Source organism: Hypomesus nipponensis, chromosome 4 (assembly GCF_054491055.1).
Source record: "Hypomesus nipponensis isolate SF chromosome 4, ASM5449105v1, whole genome shotgun sequence".
NCBI lineage: Eukaryota > Metazoa > Chordata > Actinopteri > Osmeriformes > Osmeridae > Hypomesus > Hypomesus nipponensis.
The window spans coordinates 2056534-2074550 of NC_140364.1; the positions used below are offsets into that span (position 1 = coordinate 2056534).

The 18017-nt window shown below is 48.9% G+C and overlaps 1 protein-coding gene across 2 annotated transcripts; it reads left to right on the plus strand.

The window, feature by feature from the left end:
- The first annotated feature begins 2264 nt into the window (after positions 1–2264).
- brd2a (bromodomain containing 2a) lies at positions 2265–17341 on the plus strand. 2 transcript variants are annotated; one of them, XM_084695571.1, is made up of 13 exons: positions 2265–4428; positions 7753–8062; positions 8211–8348; positions 8569–8716; positions 9026–9207; positions 9600–10088; positions 10577–10705; positions 10931–11155; positions 11658–11944; positions 12315–12507; positions 12616–12751; positions 13331–13459; positions 15973–17341. In XM_084695571.1, exons 1-13 carry the CDS (start codon positions 4397–4399, stop codon positions 16095–16097), a joined length of 2523 nt encoding a protein of 840 aa, XP_084551697.1. In that variant the 5' UTR covers positions 2265–4396; the 3' UTR covers positions 16098–17341. The 2 variants fall into 2 exon arrangements, with proteins under 2 accessions (XP_084551697.1, XP_084551698.1); XM_084695572.1 differs by having other exon boundaries at positions 10931–11143.
- The last annotated feature ends 676 nt before the right edge of the window (positions 17342–18017 follow it).

Below are 18017 nucleotides of genomic sequence, written 5' to 3' on the forward strand. Positions count from 1 at the left end.
GTCTGGCTCCCCAATGGTGGAATCAACTCCCCACCTCCATCAAAGACACTGACTGTCTCCTCACCTTCAAGAAAAGGCTCAAGACGCACTTGTTCTGGGAGTACAACGGTACTTAGGAATGATTGGCTGGACCTGATGTTTCCTCCAGGATCACAATGACTTTTATTGAGAGATTTGTTGCTCTTGTTGGTTAGTTGTAACTGACTTAAAACTACTGTACTTGCTGTCTAATATATTTTTGCTGCTTGCTTTTTTCCCCGGATACACCCTTGCACTTTTTGAGGTTCATGTTATTAAATTGTTAAATTGTAACTTGTTCAACTACATGCTCTTATGGTTATTCCCTTTGGGACTTTTCACAGTGTATGCTTCATGTTTTGGCTACCCGCAATGTTTGGGGCTTTCTCGTTGTTATGATCAGTGACCTATGCACTTTTGTAAAGCTCTCTTTTGGAAGTCACTTTGAATAAAAGCGTCTGCTAAATGCATAAATGTAAATGTTATGATTTGTGTGTGAGTGAGAGAGACAGAGAGAGAGAGAGTGAGAGCCAGACAGAGAGAATGAGAAAGAAAAAGAGAGAGACAGACTGACAGAGAGAGAAAGTCTCGCTAATCATCAACATAGCACAATCTTTTTATTACAAGGTTCACGTGGTGTGCTTCCACACTTCTGACTAACATTTTCAGCATGAAAACTTTACATTCATCTGAGGAAGCATGTCGGATGTTTGACTATTAATTAATTATAAAACCTCAATTCTAGACACGGCGTTTGTGTCTCTGGTTCATTCACGTATTATCTACAAAGGACAACCATGAGAAGTCCAGGAGAATGAGAGACATGTGACAAACAAAAGCTGGTACGAGAGGTGTATGGAAATTATGGAACCTTCATTTGAATACAAGGCTGATAAACAGAAGACACAACCATGCAAATGAAGCCAGGTGTGGGATGATGATGACAACACAGACAAATTCCACATAGTAATCAGTCATAAGAGAATATATAGGAGAAATGTAAAGCTGAGCATGGAAAGGGATATTGGGGGTTAGACAGAATGCTAAAGTGCGTTTGTGTTTATGAATGTGTGTGTGTGCGCTGGGAGGGGGGGTAGTCATTTCATAACTGCAAACTGTGTAGAGAAAGACACCAACCGTGGCAATGTATTTTGTTCGCCTTCTCAACAACTGCTAGCCCTGTCCGTTGTCAGGGGCTGGCTGTTGCCAAGGAAGGCTTCTGTTGCCAGTGAATGAAATGAGCCGTTGGCAGGGAGAGAGCTTCCCTGGCAACCACTTCCTCTGCTGGCTAAATGATCATGTGACAGGGCTCTCACACAGAGGGTTCCTATGACTCAGAGAAGTGAGAGAGAGAGAGAGAGAGAGAGAGAGAGAGAGAGAGAGAGAGAGAGAGAGAGAGAGAGAGAGAGAGAGAGAGAGAGAGAGAGAGAGAGAGAGAGAGAGAGAGAGAGAGAGAGAGAGAGAGAGAGAGAGAGAGAGAGAGAGAGAGAGAGAGAGAGAGAGAGAGAGAGAGAGATTGATGGACATACAGAGAAAGGTAGAAAGTGGAAAAGAAAATGATGATGGAATATTGAGTAGCCCAAACGTGATTAGTGTCAACCCTTTGTCTCCTGTATGAACCATTTCATTCTCATTACATTTAGTCATTTAGCAGACACTCTTATCCAGAGCGATTTACAGTAAGTACAGGGACATAGGGTGAAGTGCCTTGCCCAACATCTGCTAATGACACAACGTCATTTGGCACAGCAGTGAACCGATCCGGAACCTTCTGATTACTAGCCCAACTCCCTCACCGCTCAGCCATCTGACTCCCTAACTCATTAACTACTAAGTCAAGAATGGACACCTTATGAAGAATGTTTCGGAAAGCCAGAGACAGTATGCTAGAGTAGACCCTGCCAGGGTTGAGGTAAGTGACGGGTGTAAAGTTCCACTCTATCTTTTGAAAACCAGCTTCAAACAACAGGAAGTCGCACCTTCTTTTATGTGCACATGCAACTATTTATGTTCTATATCTGTTTGTAGTGCTGTAGCCTACTCTTGCAACATGAAAATCGAACTGCACTGCATCAACACTCATGGTCAGAGCAGATTACTCAGAACAAGCTGTACTTCTCATTTCCTATGATTTTTTTGTCAAAACTGATCTCAAATCAGTATAATGTGATTGGAGACGGATTGTCATAGTGACACGGACACATGCGCTTGTGGCAAAACGCATGCGCAATATGTTGGACGTCGTGGGCAGAGGAGGAGGAGGAGATATGTTAGTGGGAGACGGCACAACCCTTTCCTACGTTGGGCAAAGGACAATTGTGATTTATTTAAGTGTAGGTAATTGACTCATTGATGTAGTTATGAAACAGGAGAGACAGGTCGGTAAATAGCGACGTTGATGCGGTGAGGGGATTTCCAAGCCGAATCACGTGGTTACATTTGGTCCAATCGGATCTAAGTGCAACTTCCTGAAAGTATGTCCTTTGTTCTGGATTTCGCTAAGATATCTACAAATACGATCGATTCTTGGTTTATAATAGCACTTTATGGACGGCGGAATCAAAAATATGACGGCAAAATACCACGGCTGGGTACAATTGTAGCCATTCCCTTGGAAGCGTTTGTGCAACTTTTGATAAACATTGCGTCTCGGTCTTATCTGATCACATGACCCCCCTCCCCCACTTCAATCCAATGAATGGGGGAAGAAGTCGGACATGTTTGAGAGAAATGTGATGAAAAAAAAGTGTCGTGTTGGAAGACAAGAAGATTATTGAAGGAAAGTTTCGCTTCCCATGGATTTACACATCGAGTTTGACTGAAATCATTTTTATTTCAGTCCTACTTTGGGGATTAAATTAGAAACAATATGTTTTGAAATTAGAATTTTTATTTTATTTACAAGCACCTCCTTCTTTAAATTGAGTTTTTCCTCATTCAAATGTATGCTACTTGTCAGTATTTGTCGATAGATTCTATGCCAAATTCGAGTGACATTGTAGAGAACGTGTAACCTTGTGGTGTGGGGGATGGGTGCGTTAGATAACCCACATGTAGTGAGCTGCTTGGGCCTTGTCGAAAGAAGACTCGTTTTCGTTGGTATAACCTTGCATAGTTTTTTGTTTAGATAACTTTTCAGCAGTTAAAAGTTAATAATGTTGTATCTAATGTGATTCAGGTTGTTCTCGATATACAATTTATTGAATAGTGTCAGTGTTTCTGGGGTGTGGTGTTTTGTGGAATTCGTTAAGAACTTGACGTTAACTATATTTGATTCTTGGACTAATACCTTAGTGAAAGATGAGCTTTTTGCCGTTTTTTAATGTATTAATTACAGAATTATACGAGAAGTGAGAAACTGCTGTGTCATTCAATGGAGGGCAATTTCTTGGCCAGTTTGGCCTATCTGAATTGATGTTCTATTACACTTCCTTGTTTTACTGGAAGACTTTAACAGGTGAAACCGGTGACTGTTACAAAATGATTGGATATGCTGTAGTTGAAGCTCTGTACTAGAGTTCGTGACTAAAGGGTATTAGAATGCTTCAACACTCATTCTGAGTGTGCCCTTAAGAGCGCGTCTGTCTTTTGCCTATGTCGCAGCCATGGCCGAAATACGAATAGCCTATATTTGGATTTGTCGTTAATACCGTGTCAATTGCAATTAGTTGCGTTCACAATGCAGTTTGGGGATAATTGTGATAGCCATGCAGACTGGGCAATTCAAGATGGCGATCTTGCCGCACTTTCGCAAAGCCAAAATGCGGATTCCCTCTTTTAAGGGAAGTGCTGTGAATGCATGGGGGAGTCGGGTTTCAGAGTCTGGCGAAGGAAAGAGGCGCGTGACTGTACTTAATAACCAATGGGCTTGCTCCCTGTTTACAGTGGAAGCGCAAAGCTAGATTTTCATTGACCAATCGTCGGCGCTGCTTGGCCCACGTTGACGTAATGTAATAGGACAAGCAACGCTGCCGGTTTGAGTGTTTCATCAGACGCTTTCGTAAAGCACACTTGTCAAATTCGTTTTTTTTAGACTCAGCAAAGTATCAAGTATGAAATTCTGTAAATGACCAGTTCTAAGTTGAGATTAAATATTATATACATGTATTCCTGTTGGGTCTTCAAAACAGTCTAGAAGGGGTGTGGAAACTTTTAGCAGACGTGTTGACTAGCCAATGGGAACTGTGGGGGCGTAGTCCTTTTAACGTACCCTGTCCAATCCAGTCAGTGGTTGGTCTATAAAGTATCGGGTGTAGCCAGGTTTCGCCATTTCGCTGAAGCAGTGAGTTGTCGTGAGCGAGGGGGACTGAAGGATACTGGAGGACGATCAGAACCAGAATAACGGTCTAGTTTACAATCAGAATCCGGATCCATCCCGATGGAGACGGCTTTAAACCCGCCCCTTGAAAGGTACTGATGGGTAAACTTGACCTAGACCTCACGATCTGACAGGATATTGTTTACATAATATGTAGTCTTTTTCATAAAAATTGATGGAATGGCCGAACTCATTGCAGCTTGTGTACGCCGGGGTTTAGCGCTGAAAGTGGCTTGTTGTGAAAAGGATGCGTTGATTCTTGAAACAAACTGGCAATTGTTGGTTGGTCTCGTAGGGTTTTTAAGGCACTTATACCAATTATTTATATTTAGTTCGCTGTTTTTGTGCACAAAACATTAGTAAAAAAAATGCCGTTGCCCGCTCTCGTTCTTATTTTACTACCTACGCCGGCGCCATCTTCCTCTGTTTCAATGATCGGCAAATAGCTGTATAGCCGCTTTAGCTATCTAGCGTTGCAAAGCCAGGCACTCAACTGCGGTCCTTTCAGACGCTCGGCGGCTGTTGTTTTGAAGCCGTTCGGGCGTTAAGTCTGCTGGGCGTGAGTGTAGGCTAGTCAGTATCTGCTGGAATTGTGATGGGTGTGAAGTTAACGTTAGCAGAATCTGATAGCTTGGTTTGTACGGCTGGAGGCTAATTTCGATGGTTGTCTGTGGTGGGAATTGGCTAACGTTAACGAGAGAAGCGTTTTTACGATGTTTTGTCTCTAAAATATGCCGGGTTGGTGGTAGTCTCGTCCTGCATGTCCATGTTGTTTTTGTGGCCATGTGATAATTGCATGCGTTGTTTGAGGTGGTGATGGCGCAATTTGCCCAGGATGTTATGATGTTGGCTAGCTCTAGATATGTTAGCTACAGATAATCATGTTTCCTGCTGAGACAGGGTATGCTACGTGGGATGTCACAATCAAACGGTTGGGGGTAAACTTGTTTCGTCTCATGGGTGTTTTCGATCAGAATGGAGCGCGGTAGACTCAAGGAATAATCTAGGGTGGTCGGCTGAAGGGTTGCTTGGAAACGGGATTGTTTCGGGCTATCCTTTCGCCACCTGTCACTTATAAGCAGATACTAATACTACTTACCAATAAGCTACCTTATTTAACTGCACATCTAAAAGTAGAACTACATTTATTTTCGGTGATTATAACATGTGCGGATAGATAATATATTTTGTAATCTGGTATACCAACCACTGAATTCATAGGAGACTGAGTTTTCGTGCATTGAGGGGTGTGAATGTTAGGTTGGAAGTTATTCATCAGTTTATATAGGTAGTCGTTTACTAAATGCATGACTAGGTCATTTTTTTTTTTTTTTACGTAGAGTATCACTTTTGTATGTTAGCTCGTAGCTGCAGTATATTCTGCAATTTGTGTATAAAGGTTTAAATCATACAATAAAGTACACCGTTTTATAAAAATGTGTTTTCATACTTGTGTCATTACAAAATAATGAATTGTTTTGAATTAATATTTGGTAATTTATTACATACAATTTTTATTCCAGGATATGTAGAATGTGCTTGACCATCCCTGGGATGTCATGGACCGATTTTCTGTTGATTCAGTTACTTTAAATGGATGGTAAAGGAGCTGCCCAGAGTAGTCTTCTAATGGTGTTTCCAGTTCTAAATAGACGTTTTATCTAACCATTTATCTGTAGAACTGCTATAGCCTTATGTAAGCAAGCACTGCAGGGTGCTGTTTCGTAGGTTATCCATGTTATGTAGTATGTCATGTTAAATGGTAATTGCAATGGTCCAATGGTAGTATGTAATGACTTGTAACAGGTTATTATATAGATTAACTAAATGCCTTTGGTTCAAGATCAGTGTCTGAACTGTATACACATCTACAGTCTTTCCCCAGTATTGTGTCAGTAGGGCATGTGTGCAGGGTGAGCCAGAGTTCGTGGGGTTATTTTGGTCTGCATGTGAAAGGGATTCACGAGAGCCTTGCATCGGTTCCCCTGCATCGGTTCAAAACAATAGATCCTCGACTGCAAAAGTCTAAAACGCATTCACAATGATGTACATGCTGGCACGTATTACGTACATACATTTCTCAGATACAAAAGCATTTAATGTGGTACAATTTACTCCATCTTGTTGAAGAGCCAGGGAAGATATCCAGACATCTTTTTCCGACCTGATCCCCGCAAATGTACTAGTGTGCATGGCTGGATTCAGGGTTAGGAACGAGCGTTTTGAACCATGCCTCTCTCTTTCATGGCCAGATACACTCCTGACAATGGACTGTAGCCTTGGGATTGGTTATGGCCTGTGTCCAACTCCTGCCCTCACTGTGCCTGTTGTAACTGCTGTTAGTAAGTGGGGGGTTGGGCTTTGTTACCATGGCAATACCACTCTATCGATCAAAGGAGCAGAATTGTTAGTCTCGTTGCCAGGGCGATGTAAGAGGAAGAGGGCTGTAAAAAAAACACAACAAATATATGCAGCCCCTCAGTGTAAGTAGAACTATGTTAACCACAATGCATCTTGTGTCCTGTTTTCATTTCTGCTGACTGTACTCCAGTAAATTGTTGATATAAGACAAGTCTGAGTCAACAAGTGTTGATGAAAAAGGGGGTGTAACCCATGTTTTATTTTGGGGTGTCGTCTATGGCGTCCCAGGTTATCACAATGTCAACATGAAAGTCTCCATCCAGGTCCTGCACTGTCCCCACTGAGTCCCACTGAAGACAGGGAGAGGTCACCCAGAGCCGGAAACCATGACACACAGCCTTGCACTGCCAATCCTAAGTGTCCTAAATGAACATGTGTATATCTACGCATAGTCTTAGTGTGCAAATATAGGCTACTGGTGGCGAGTAATAGATTTGACACAATGGTCCTATGGTTGGACAGTATGTACTTGGTTGTGTGCGGAGTTGGAACACAGTGAAACTATGAAACAGCCCCTTGTCAGGGTTCTCAGTGTGACGCAACAGTTCCTACTCCACCGAGTCCCGCCCCTCATTAATATTCATGTGTGCACTCTCAGAAGCCGATTGGCCAGCAGTTAACATGGTGGAACTGAGACCTGTTAGCCCAAGGCCTCTTGTGTGAAAACCACCACAACCATACCCGGACACACACAGTCTGCTGAGAAGTCCTGCTGAGAAGTGTGTGTGTGAGACTGTACCCAGGCCCCTTGTGTGTATGTGGAGAGCAGAGCAGTGAGCTGTGACAAAAACTCTCATGGTGCTGCTCGTGCACAGGGGAGGACAGGGTCTAAGCACCCAGGACTGCTGGTGCTTGACCACACAAAGACAAAGGCACAAGAAGGATACCATTAAAGTGAAAACTGGTTATGCAGCGTCTAACGTCAACATTTTCCCTATCCCCTCCTTCTCCTCCTCCATCCTGTTGTCTTTCTACCTCCCCCTTCCCACCAACAGCTCCATGGGCGGGGTCGAAGTGGGCATGTCGGGCGTCGTCATGGCAATGGAGCAGGGCCCCCCGGGCCCGGGCAAGCGGATCAGGAAGCCGTCGCTGCTGTACGAGGGCTTCGAGAGCCCCGCGCTGCTCCCCCACGGCCTCAACCCCCCCGCGGGGCCCCCGCTGCCGCCCGTCAGGGACCCCAGCCGCCTGGGCAGGGCCACCAACCAGCTGCAGTTCCTCCACAAGGCCCTGCTCAAGTCCCTGTGGAGGCACCACTTCGCCTGGCCCTTCCACGACCCAGTGGACGCGTCCAAGCTCAACCTGCCGGTGGGTGTCGGCGGTGGGGTGGGCGTGCGAGCGCGTCGGTGCGGAATCTTCACATGGTTGATTTTTGCCTGCGCTCTCTTTATTGACTTTGCCTATGTCTCCCTCTCTCTCGGTCTCCACCCCTTCTGTCTCCCCCCCCTCCCTCCAGGACTATCATAAGATCATCAAGCAGCCCATGGACATGGGCACCATCAAGAAGCGTCTGGAGAACAACTACTACCGCAGCGCCAGCGAGTGCATGCAGGACTTCAACACCATGTTCACCAACTGCTACATCTACAACAAGGTGTGTGTGTGTGAGAGAGAGAGAGAGACCCGTATTTATTTATCCAGCCATTAGTCGTTTGGGTTTGGTGAAGATCAGGGTGAACGGTCGCAGTATCTACCCTCTACCCACTCCTTAAGGGTTCTGCCGGTTGTGATGACGGATCAGTCAGCTCTTTCAATGAACCATTCAGAAAGGGATCCTGTCATGAACCCTCCCCGTGTGTGTGTGTGTTCCCCAGCCCACGGATGACATAGTGCTGATGGCCCAGTCTCTGGAGAAGGCCTTCCTGCAGAAGGTGGCCCAGATGCCCCAGGAGGAGATCGAGCTGCCCCCCCCGCCCCCCCGGGGCAAGCCTGGCAAGCCGGGCAAGGGCCGCAGAGCAGCAGGTGAGACGTGAGGGATAGGAGGGGGGGGGGGGAGCTGGGGGTTCAGATGGATGGGACTAGGCAGAGGTCTTAGTCGTTATTTAAAAGAAAGCAGTCAATACTGGTAAGGGCAGTCTGTACTGGTAAGGGCAGTACACAGTATTCAAATATCACACACAAGGAATCTCAGGTTCCAATGACTCACGAATGCACTCATTTGAGACTATTTTAAAAGACTTGCAGTGAGCTGAATACAGAAGTGTTTGTTGTATTGTGGTGCTTTTTTACCTGTACGTAAACTCATCCTTTTGTTTACCCCCCTTCCCCCAGTATCAGGAGGGGTGACCACAGCCCACCAGGTTCCCGCTGTCTCCCAGTCGGCCTACTCCCCCCCCACCCCTGAGACGCCAGACTCCCTCCTCTCCACCCCCCCACAGACCCTCCTCTCCAAGAGCCTGGCCCACAGCGCCCCCTCCATGCTGGGGCTGCCCCCCACACAGCCCACCACCAAGGTACGCACTCCTCCCCTCCGCCCCCTCCGCCAGCCCCGCTCCTGGACGACCACATGCGGACACCCCCCTCCATCCTCCAGTGCAGCTCACCAGAATGTGAGGGTTATCGGGTGGAGCTGGTTGATGAGCTGAATCAGGTCCTTTCTAACTGGGGTTGGAGGGAAAGGCGGTATGGAGGTAGCTCTCCAGGGCCGGAAAGATCTCATGTAGATGATGCGCAGCTTGAACAACAGATGTATTGTGTACGTATCCTGTGAGCCATGTTCGGAATGGAATGTGGTTCTAGTCCTTGACTCTTCAGAACGCAGCGCTAGAACAGCAACATTAGAACATTCCAGAACTACGAGCGTTGGGAAACACCCCCCCCCCCTCTCTCTGTGTCCTCCCCGCAGAAAAAGGGCGTGAAGAGGAAAGCGGACACCACCACCCCCACTACCATGGCCCTGCCCATCACCATGGGCGTGGGGGGCATCGGCCTGGGCATGGGCTCCGGCCACGACTCCCCCCTCACCCTCACGTCCCTGGGGGGCGACCACGGCCCCGCCCTGGGCCTGGGGATGGGCGGGCTGGGCATGGGGGCGCTGGGCATGCCCATGGGGCGCGGCGGGGGACTGAAGGCCCCGGCGGGGAGGCGGGGGGTGAGCGGACGCCCAATCAAGCCCCCCAAGAAGGACCTGCCCGACTCGATGCTGCCCAACCCGGTGAGGCGGAGCAAGCTGGGGCCCCAGCTCCGGTACTGCAGCGGGGTGCTGAAGGAGCTGCTGTCCAAGAAGCACGCCGCCTACGCCTGGCCCTTCTACAAGCCCGTGGACGCCTCGTCGCTCGGTCTCCACGACTACCACGACATCATCAAGCAGCCCATGGACCTCAGCACCATCAAGGTACACGCCCAGCGCTTTTCCCGCCAAAAATCCTTGTACACTTTTACAGTCATTTAGCAGATGCTGACAATATAGATATGTATAATAATAGTAATAATAAAATTGAAAATATGTTTTTGAAATTATATGTAAGAATTTGTCATTTTTATGTTTATGTACTTTTTAATAAAAAAGAAAAATATTATAAGAGGATGACTATGCTAAAATGCTGTAGGCACATGCCAATCATACAGTATCCAGTCTTTACACCTGTCAGGGAAACAGAGCAAAACTCAGGGCAGACGAAAGGAAACTAGTTACTGAAGTGTAAAAAGGAAACTAGTTACTGAAGTGTAAAAAGGAAACTAGTTACTGAAATGTAAAAAGGAAACTAGTTACTGAAATGTAAAAAGGAAACTAGTTACTGAAATGTAAATGAGCCCTAAAAGTGTTGAAGCGGTAACTGTGAGATGGAAAGGTTCTAACCCCCCCCTCCCCTCCCCCTCCAGAGGAAGATGGACAGCAGAGAGTACAGGGAGGCCCAGCAGTTCTCTGCTGACGTCAGACTCATGTTCTCCAACTGCTACAAGTACAACCCCCCAGACCACGACGTGGTGGGCATGGCACGCAAGCTGCAGGTAACCCCACATGACCTTTAACCCCAAATCCAGATTCGACCTCTGATCTTAACTCTCAAACTCATTTACTGTTCTACTCTATTTTGTAACACTCAAAACAACTGCATCTCATTCTGTATTCTAAGGTCCCACTATCCAGGACGATAAGCTTTGATAATAACCGCGTTCGTGCTGTTAGCGACGGCTAGTTACCCCCTAGTAACCGCGCCCCCCCTCCCCCCGCAGGACGTGTTTGAGTTCTGCTTCGCCAAGATGCCGGACGAGCCGTCGGCAGCCCCAGCCTCCCGCGGCGCCCACTCCTCCTCCTCGTCCTCCTCGTCCTCCTCGTCCTCGTCGTCGGAGAGCGAGCCGAGCAGCGAGAGCGAGGAGAGCGAGAGCAGCCCGAGCTCCGACAGCGAGGAGGAGAGGGCCACCCGGCTGGCTGAGCTGCAGGAACAGGTGTGTACCCAGGTAGAAGAAACTCCACTGGCGTACGCACTCACACCCGCACTCACTCAGACACACACACACACACACACAGACACACTCAGACAAACAAACGTTCCCAGATATAGGTACACACACTTGTCACTCTCAGGCATACATACACACGTATACTCAGGCATACATTCGCACACACACTCAGAAGTACACACAGCAAGCACACATTTACAAATGCAAACGATTCAATATAATAATATATAAGTGTTTGCGTCTGAAATTGTGAGATCAGGCTTTTAACCACAGAGGCAGAAACACAATCCCACTGACGCTCACTGATAATTTCATTTTTTATAAATGCTAAGCTTGGCTCAGCCACCACAGGCATTGACCACTCCCCGCCCTCCCCTCCCTCCTCCCACCCCTCCTCCCCCTCACCCCCTCCCTACTCCTCACCCTCCCCTTCACCTCCCCTTCCTTCTCCCACGTCCTCCTCATCCTCCATCCATCCTCCATCCTCCTCCCCCCCCAGCTGAAGGCGGTCCACGAGCAGCTAGCTGCCCTCTCCCAGGGCCCCATAGTCAAGCCTAAGAAGAAGAAAGACAAGAAGGATAAGAAGAAGAAGAAGAAGCCCGAGAAGCACCGCCGGGCACCGGTAGAGGAGGAGCTGGTGCCCGTCAGGCCCCCCAAGGCCCCCAAGACCCCCAAGGTCACCAAGACCCCCAAGGTCACCAAGACGCCCAAGACTAAGAGCAGCAAAGGAGGCAGCAGCTCCACGCAGGGCAAGAGGGGCCCGGGCAAGAAGAACAACAAGAGCAAGTGAGTAGCTCCCCCCCTGCTGGTCACTACCGATGCTGCAGGCTCGCGTGTTGACGTGAGCCGTTGGGCTGCTTTTCAGCCCCCTAAAGTGCATGTGGCTTTGCTTAAAGGTAGGGTAGGTGAAGCTTTTGAGAGGAACCTTTTTGTCATATTTGCTGAAATAAACCACATCCTGTGACCCATCAATGAATCAGGTGCTCTGACAGTAAAATGGAATAAATCCGATATCTCTGGCTGTCGCAGCACTATATTAACCATGACCTATCATAGGGTGCGGATACATACCCTGCCTTTAATGTCATGCAACATGCATGCCATTTAAGCCCTTCTGTGGTCGTAGTTGACCCATCTCCCCCCACCCCCACCCCAGGTCTAAGAAGTCCCAGGGCATGATGCTGAGCATGCAGGGCCACAGCATGGCCCCCGCCTCCATGCTGCCCCACTACGACTCTGAGGAGGAGGAGGAGGTGTCGCCCATGTCCTACGACGAGAAGCGCCAGCTCAGCCTGGACATCAACAGGCTCCCCGGGGAGAAGCTGGGCCGCGTGGTGCACATCATCCAGGTACGGGAGCAAACACACACACACACACACACACACACACAGACACACACACATCTCCCAAGCAAGAGACACGTGTTAACATGCGGCTTGTCTCCCCTGCCTGGCCAGGCCAGGGAGCCCTCCCTCAGAGACACCAACCCAGAGGAGATCGAGATCGACTTTGAGACCCTGAAGCCCTCGACGCTGAGAGAGCTGGAGAGATATGTGCTGACCTGCCTGAGGAAGAAGCCTCGCAAGCCCTACGGTGAGACTGACAGAGGGGCTGGGTTTCCCTGTCGACTGTGAGGGTAGCAGGGCTAGTCGAACCCTATAGTGTTTACACAGAGATCCTGCAGTATTTTCGTTAAGAAGTTCCACTGAACCAAACAAAGCCAGCATAATGCCACCCTGTATGCAAGTTTTAGATAGCATGCTGGCGTTGTGGAGGCGTGATGTCATTGCTGGGAATTCCCGTCATTCCGGTTCTCCCTTTTACACAGACAGTTTCAGCTCTGCACCTCCGCTTACCCCCCCCCCCCTGTCAGTTTCATGCCGGGACAACGACCCCCTGTTCTGTGTTCATATCTTTTAAACACAACTGTGAAGCATGACATCACTGCCGTGAATGAGTTGTGTTGAAAGTGCTGGAGAGACCAGTGTTGTAGACTGGAAGTGTAGAGAGAAGGCGAGAGACCAGCGATGTAAACTGTGTGTACCTCCGCCTGTTCATGATCCAAACCTTTAGATGAGAGAGAAAGGGGGTTTGCAGAGACCAGTGATCTTAAGCCCTTCCATGGTCTGTGTGTCGTTGTCTCAACCCTGTGCTGTCCGGTGTGTGTTTCAGCGGGAAAGAAGGGCGGAGCGGGGAAGTCCAGGGAGGAGCTGGCCCTGGAGAAACAGATTGAGCTGGAGCGAAGGCTGCTGGACGTGTCTGGACAGCTCAACTCTGGCAAGAAGCCAGCCAAAACCAAACGTAAGAGACACTGACACACACACACACACACACACACACACACACTTGTACTGATACACACAGTCATACTGAGACACACACACTAATACTGATACACACGCATGTGTCCAAGAAACCACAGCGAGGCCATTTACATACAATCCAAGCCTTTCCTGCAGCAGCAAAATAAACACACAGAGAAGTGTAAACACAGATGAGATAACGGTATTTCCACATCTGTGGTTTTTAAGTGGTGTATGTGGGAATGTACTTCCTTGTTCTGTGTCCTTCAGGATGGCTTGTGTGTTATCTGTCGAAAGGTGTGTAACCCTGCTTGGGTCATGTGGTGTATAACCCTGCTTGGGTCATGTGGTGTATAACCCTGTGTGGGTCCTGTATGGTGTGTGGCTGTGTGTGGACCTGTATGGTGTGTGGCTGTGTGTGGACCTGTATGGTGTGTGGCTGTGTGTGGTCCTGTATGGTGTGTGGCTGTGTGTGGACCTGTATGGTGTGGCTGTGTGTGGACCTGTATGGTGTGTGGCTGTGTGTGGACCTGTATGGTGTGTGGCTGTGTGTGGACCTGTATGGTGTGTGGCTGTGTGTGGGTCCTGTATGGTGTGTGGCTGTGTGTGGACCTGTATGGTGTGTGGCTGTGTGTGGACCTGTATGGTGTGTGGCTGTGTGTGGACCTGTATGGTGTGTGTCTGTGTGTGGACCTGTATGGTGTGTGGCTGTGTGTGGACCTGTATGGTGTGTGGCTGTGTGTGGACCTGTATGGTGTGTGGCTGTGTGTGGGTCCTGTATAGGGTGGCTGTGTGTGGACCTGTATGGTGTGTGGCTGTGTGTGGACCTGTATGGTGTGTGGCTGTGTGTGGGTCCTGTATAGGGTGGCTGTGTGTGGACCTGTATGGTGTGTGGCTGTGTGTGGACCTGTATGGTGTGTGGCTGTGTGTGGGTCCTGTATAGGGTGGCTGTGTGTGGACCTGTATGGTGTGTGGCTGTGTGTGGACCTGTATGGTGTGTGGCTGTGTGTGGACCTGTATGGTGTGTGGCTGTGTGTGGACCTGTATGGTGTGTGGCTGTGTGTGGACCTGTATGGTGTGTGGCTGTGTGTGGACCTGTATGGTGTGTGGCTGTGTGTGGACCTGTATGGTGTGTGGCTGTGTGTGGACCTGTATGGTGTGTGGCTGTGTGTGGACCTGTATGGTGTGTGGCTGTGTGTGGACCTGTATGGTGTGTGGCTGTGTGTGGACCTGTATGGTGTGTGGCTGTGTGTGGGTCCTGTATAGGGTGGCTGTGTGTGGACCTGTATGGTGTGTGGCTGTGTGTGGACCTGTATGGTGTGTGGCTGTGTGTGGGTCCTGTATAGGGTGGCTGTGTGTGGACCTGTATGGTGTGTGGCTGTGTGTGGACCTGTATGGTGTGTGGCTGTGTGTGGACCTGTATGGTGTGTGGCTGTGTGTGGGTCCTGTATAGGGTGGCTGTGTGTGGACCTGTATGGTGTGTGGCTGTGTGTGGACCTGTATGGTGTGTGGCTGTGTGTGGACCTGTATGGTGTGTGGCTGTGTGTGGGTCCTGTATAGGGTGGCTGTGTGTGGACCTGTATGGTGTGTGGCTGTGTGTGGACCTGTATGGGGTGTGGCTGTGTGTGGACCTGTATGGTGTGTGGCTGTGTGTGGACCTGTATGGGGTGTGGCTGTGTGTGGACCTGTATGGTGTGTGGCTGTGTGTGGACCTGTATGGTGTGTGGCTGTGTGTGGACCTGTATGGTGTGTGGCTGTGTGTGGTCCTGTATGGTGTGTGGCTGTGTGTGGACCTGTATGGTGTGTGGCTGTGTGTGGACCTGTATGGTGTGTGGCTGTGTGTGGACCTGTATGGTGTGTGGCTGTGTGTGGACCTGTATGGTGTGTGGCTGTGTGTGGACCTGTATGGTGTGTGGCTGTGTGTGGACCTGTATGGTGTGTGGCTGTGTGTGGACCTGTATGGTGTGTGGCTGTGTGTGGACCTGTATGGGGTGTGGCTGTGTGTGGACCTGTATGGTGTGTGGCTGTGTGTGGACCTGTATGGTGTGTGGCTGTGTGTGGACCTGTATGGTGTGTGGCTGTGTGTGGTCCTGTATGGTGTGTGGCTGTGTGTGGACCTGTATGGTGTGTGGCTGTGTGTGGGTCCTGTAGGGTGTGTGGCTGTGTGTGGGTCCTGTATGGTGTGTGGCTGTGTGTGGACCTGTATGGTGTGTGGCTGTGTGTGGACCTGTATGGTGTGTGGCTGTGTGTGGACCTGTATGGTGTGTGGCTGTGTGTGGACCTGTATGGTGTGTGGCTGTGTGTGGACCTGTATGGTGTGTGGCTGTGTGTGGACCTGTATGGTGTGTGGCTGTGTGTGGGTCCTGTATGGTGTGTGGCTGTGTGTGGACCTGTATGGTGTGTGGCTGTGTGTGGACCTGTATGGTGTGTGGCTGTGTGTGGACCTGTATGGTGTGTGGCTGTGTGTGGACCTGTATGGTGTGTGTAACCCTGCCCGTGTGTGTGTTCCAGCGGAGAAGCCCAGCGCCGTAGAAGCCCACGCCCCAGCCTCTCGTCTCAGCGCCAGCAGCTCCAGCTCCGACTCTTCCTCCTCCTCCTCTTCCTCCTCCTCCTCAGACACCAGTGACTCAGACTAGGGAGGGGGGAGGGGCCCCCCCGCTCTCTCCCCCCCTCCACTCCTCCCTCCCAACGGAACCACCATTAGAGTTGTTGCTGGATCAGAGCTGTTGTCAGCCAGAGAAACTGGACCGGAACACTGACAACCAGGGTTCCAAACCTAGGGGTTCCACAACCAGGGTTCCAAACCTACGGTTCCACAACCCCAGGGGTTCCATCTCCAGGATTCCAAAACCAGGGTTCCATCCCCCGGGTTCAACGCACCCAGGGCGTGTTCCATGTGGCCCTGGACCAGGAGAGAGGAAGACACTGGGATGTTCCCTGTGGTGTAGAACCAGAATGGAGAGACAGAGCGAGAGCCGTGGATCCTGACGGAGAGAGGAGAGAGACCTCCATGCGAACTCTGGAGATGGATAATGATGGAGGGGGGGGGGAAGAATGTCTTTCTCTTTGGAACTTCTCCTATTACCCTGTCCTTCTCCTCAATACTGTGTAAATACGGTGTACAAATATATAAATATCTATTTTTCTTTTATAAAGAAGCATTTAAGGACTCCCCTAATCATAGGGGAACTAGCTGGTGTGGACAGACTGTCTTATTCTTTTTTCCTCTTTGCTCGTTTATTTTTTTCTTCCCCCTTCTTTTATTTTATTTTACATTACAGACTGAGGTATAGAGGGTTTTAACAGGTGTGTGTGTGTGTGTGTACGTGTGCGTGTGTGTTGGCACGGTTTCATCATGATGCGGCCTCGCTTACCGGATGCTAATGTAAACCACCTTTAGAGCCCTTCATGTTAAAGCACCTTGGCTCAGTCAGCAATAGTACAAATCAAACACACGGGGCGACACATGGTCTTAGCTCGACAGACAGGCTGTCCAAACAGATGCCCCCCCCCGTCATGCCTGGACTACACCGGAGTCTCCTAGCGTCAGGGGAGGAAATATTCTCCCACTGTCCTGTTGGCAGACTAGTTTTATGGGGAATGGCGCCACCTACTGGAGGACAATGACAGAAGCGCATGACTACAGTGCTAAACGTAAGTGTAGTCCTCGCCACGGCACGAGGAGGTTCCATCTGAGAAGTGAACAGCTGTGTGATAGCTCGGTCCCGCCACGCCCCCCCCCCCCCCCCCCCCTTTGTTGTGAGTTAGCGTTTTGAACTGTCTGTAAACTGTGTTTGCTTTGTTCCTTTTGTGACCACTGTTCTGCCAATAAACCGTGAGCACATCTCTACTTCACCTGTGCCCGAAAAACGAAAACTTACCATCGCTTCCTCCCTCGTCTCCTTTCCTTATCACCTTACTTTGTCTCCTTACCGTCTGCATGTATTAGGTCTGCAGAGCTACGATGCTAGAAGGGCAGGAACAAAGCTAGCAAACTGCTTAATCTTCATTGGTAGCATTTGATTTCTTAATGTACTTTTTGGAGTAGTTTCAGTGGCGTCTTTAGTAAGCTTTCCTGGGGTGCTGTACTGAATGACATCCCTTCCCCCTTTCTTGCTCCATGCCAACCACTCTATCGTACGTAAGAGCATATAGAACAGCACTATTTCTAAACAACTTGGCCTTCTGACAATTTTGGCAGCTGGAATGTTTGAAACTTATTTTAGATTAATCAGATTTTCTGAATAAGTTAGGAGTCTCCCTATTTTGGGGGTACTTGACAGATTTGTGAGTTTATTTAAAGTCCTGAATCGTGTTTTTAAAAATCAGTTCTGGGGTGTTTTCAGTTATGTTTATGTGTTCTATGGGTTAGCTATTTATTTTGGGTGGGGATTTGAGCGAAAATGGAAACCAAATTTATGAGACATTTTGTGGTAATACTGTCATGGTGAATACTACTCACAAACATGTACATCTTAAGAAAAAGTTACACTGAAGATATGTACATATTCTACAATTGCACAACTCTGGAGCATGTTTTTTCGTTGTCACCTGGA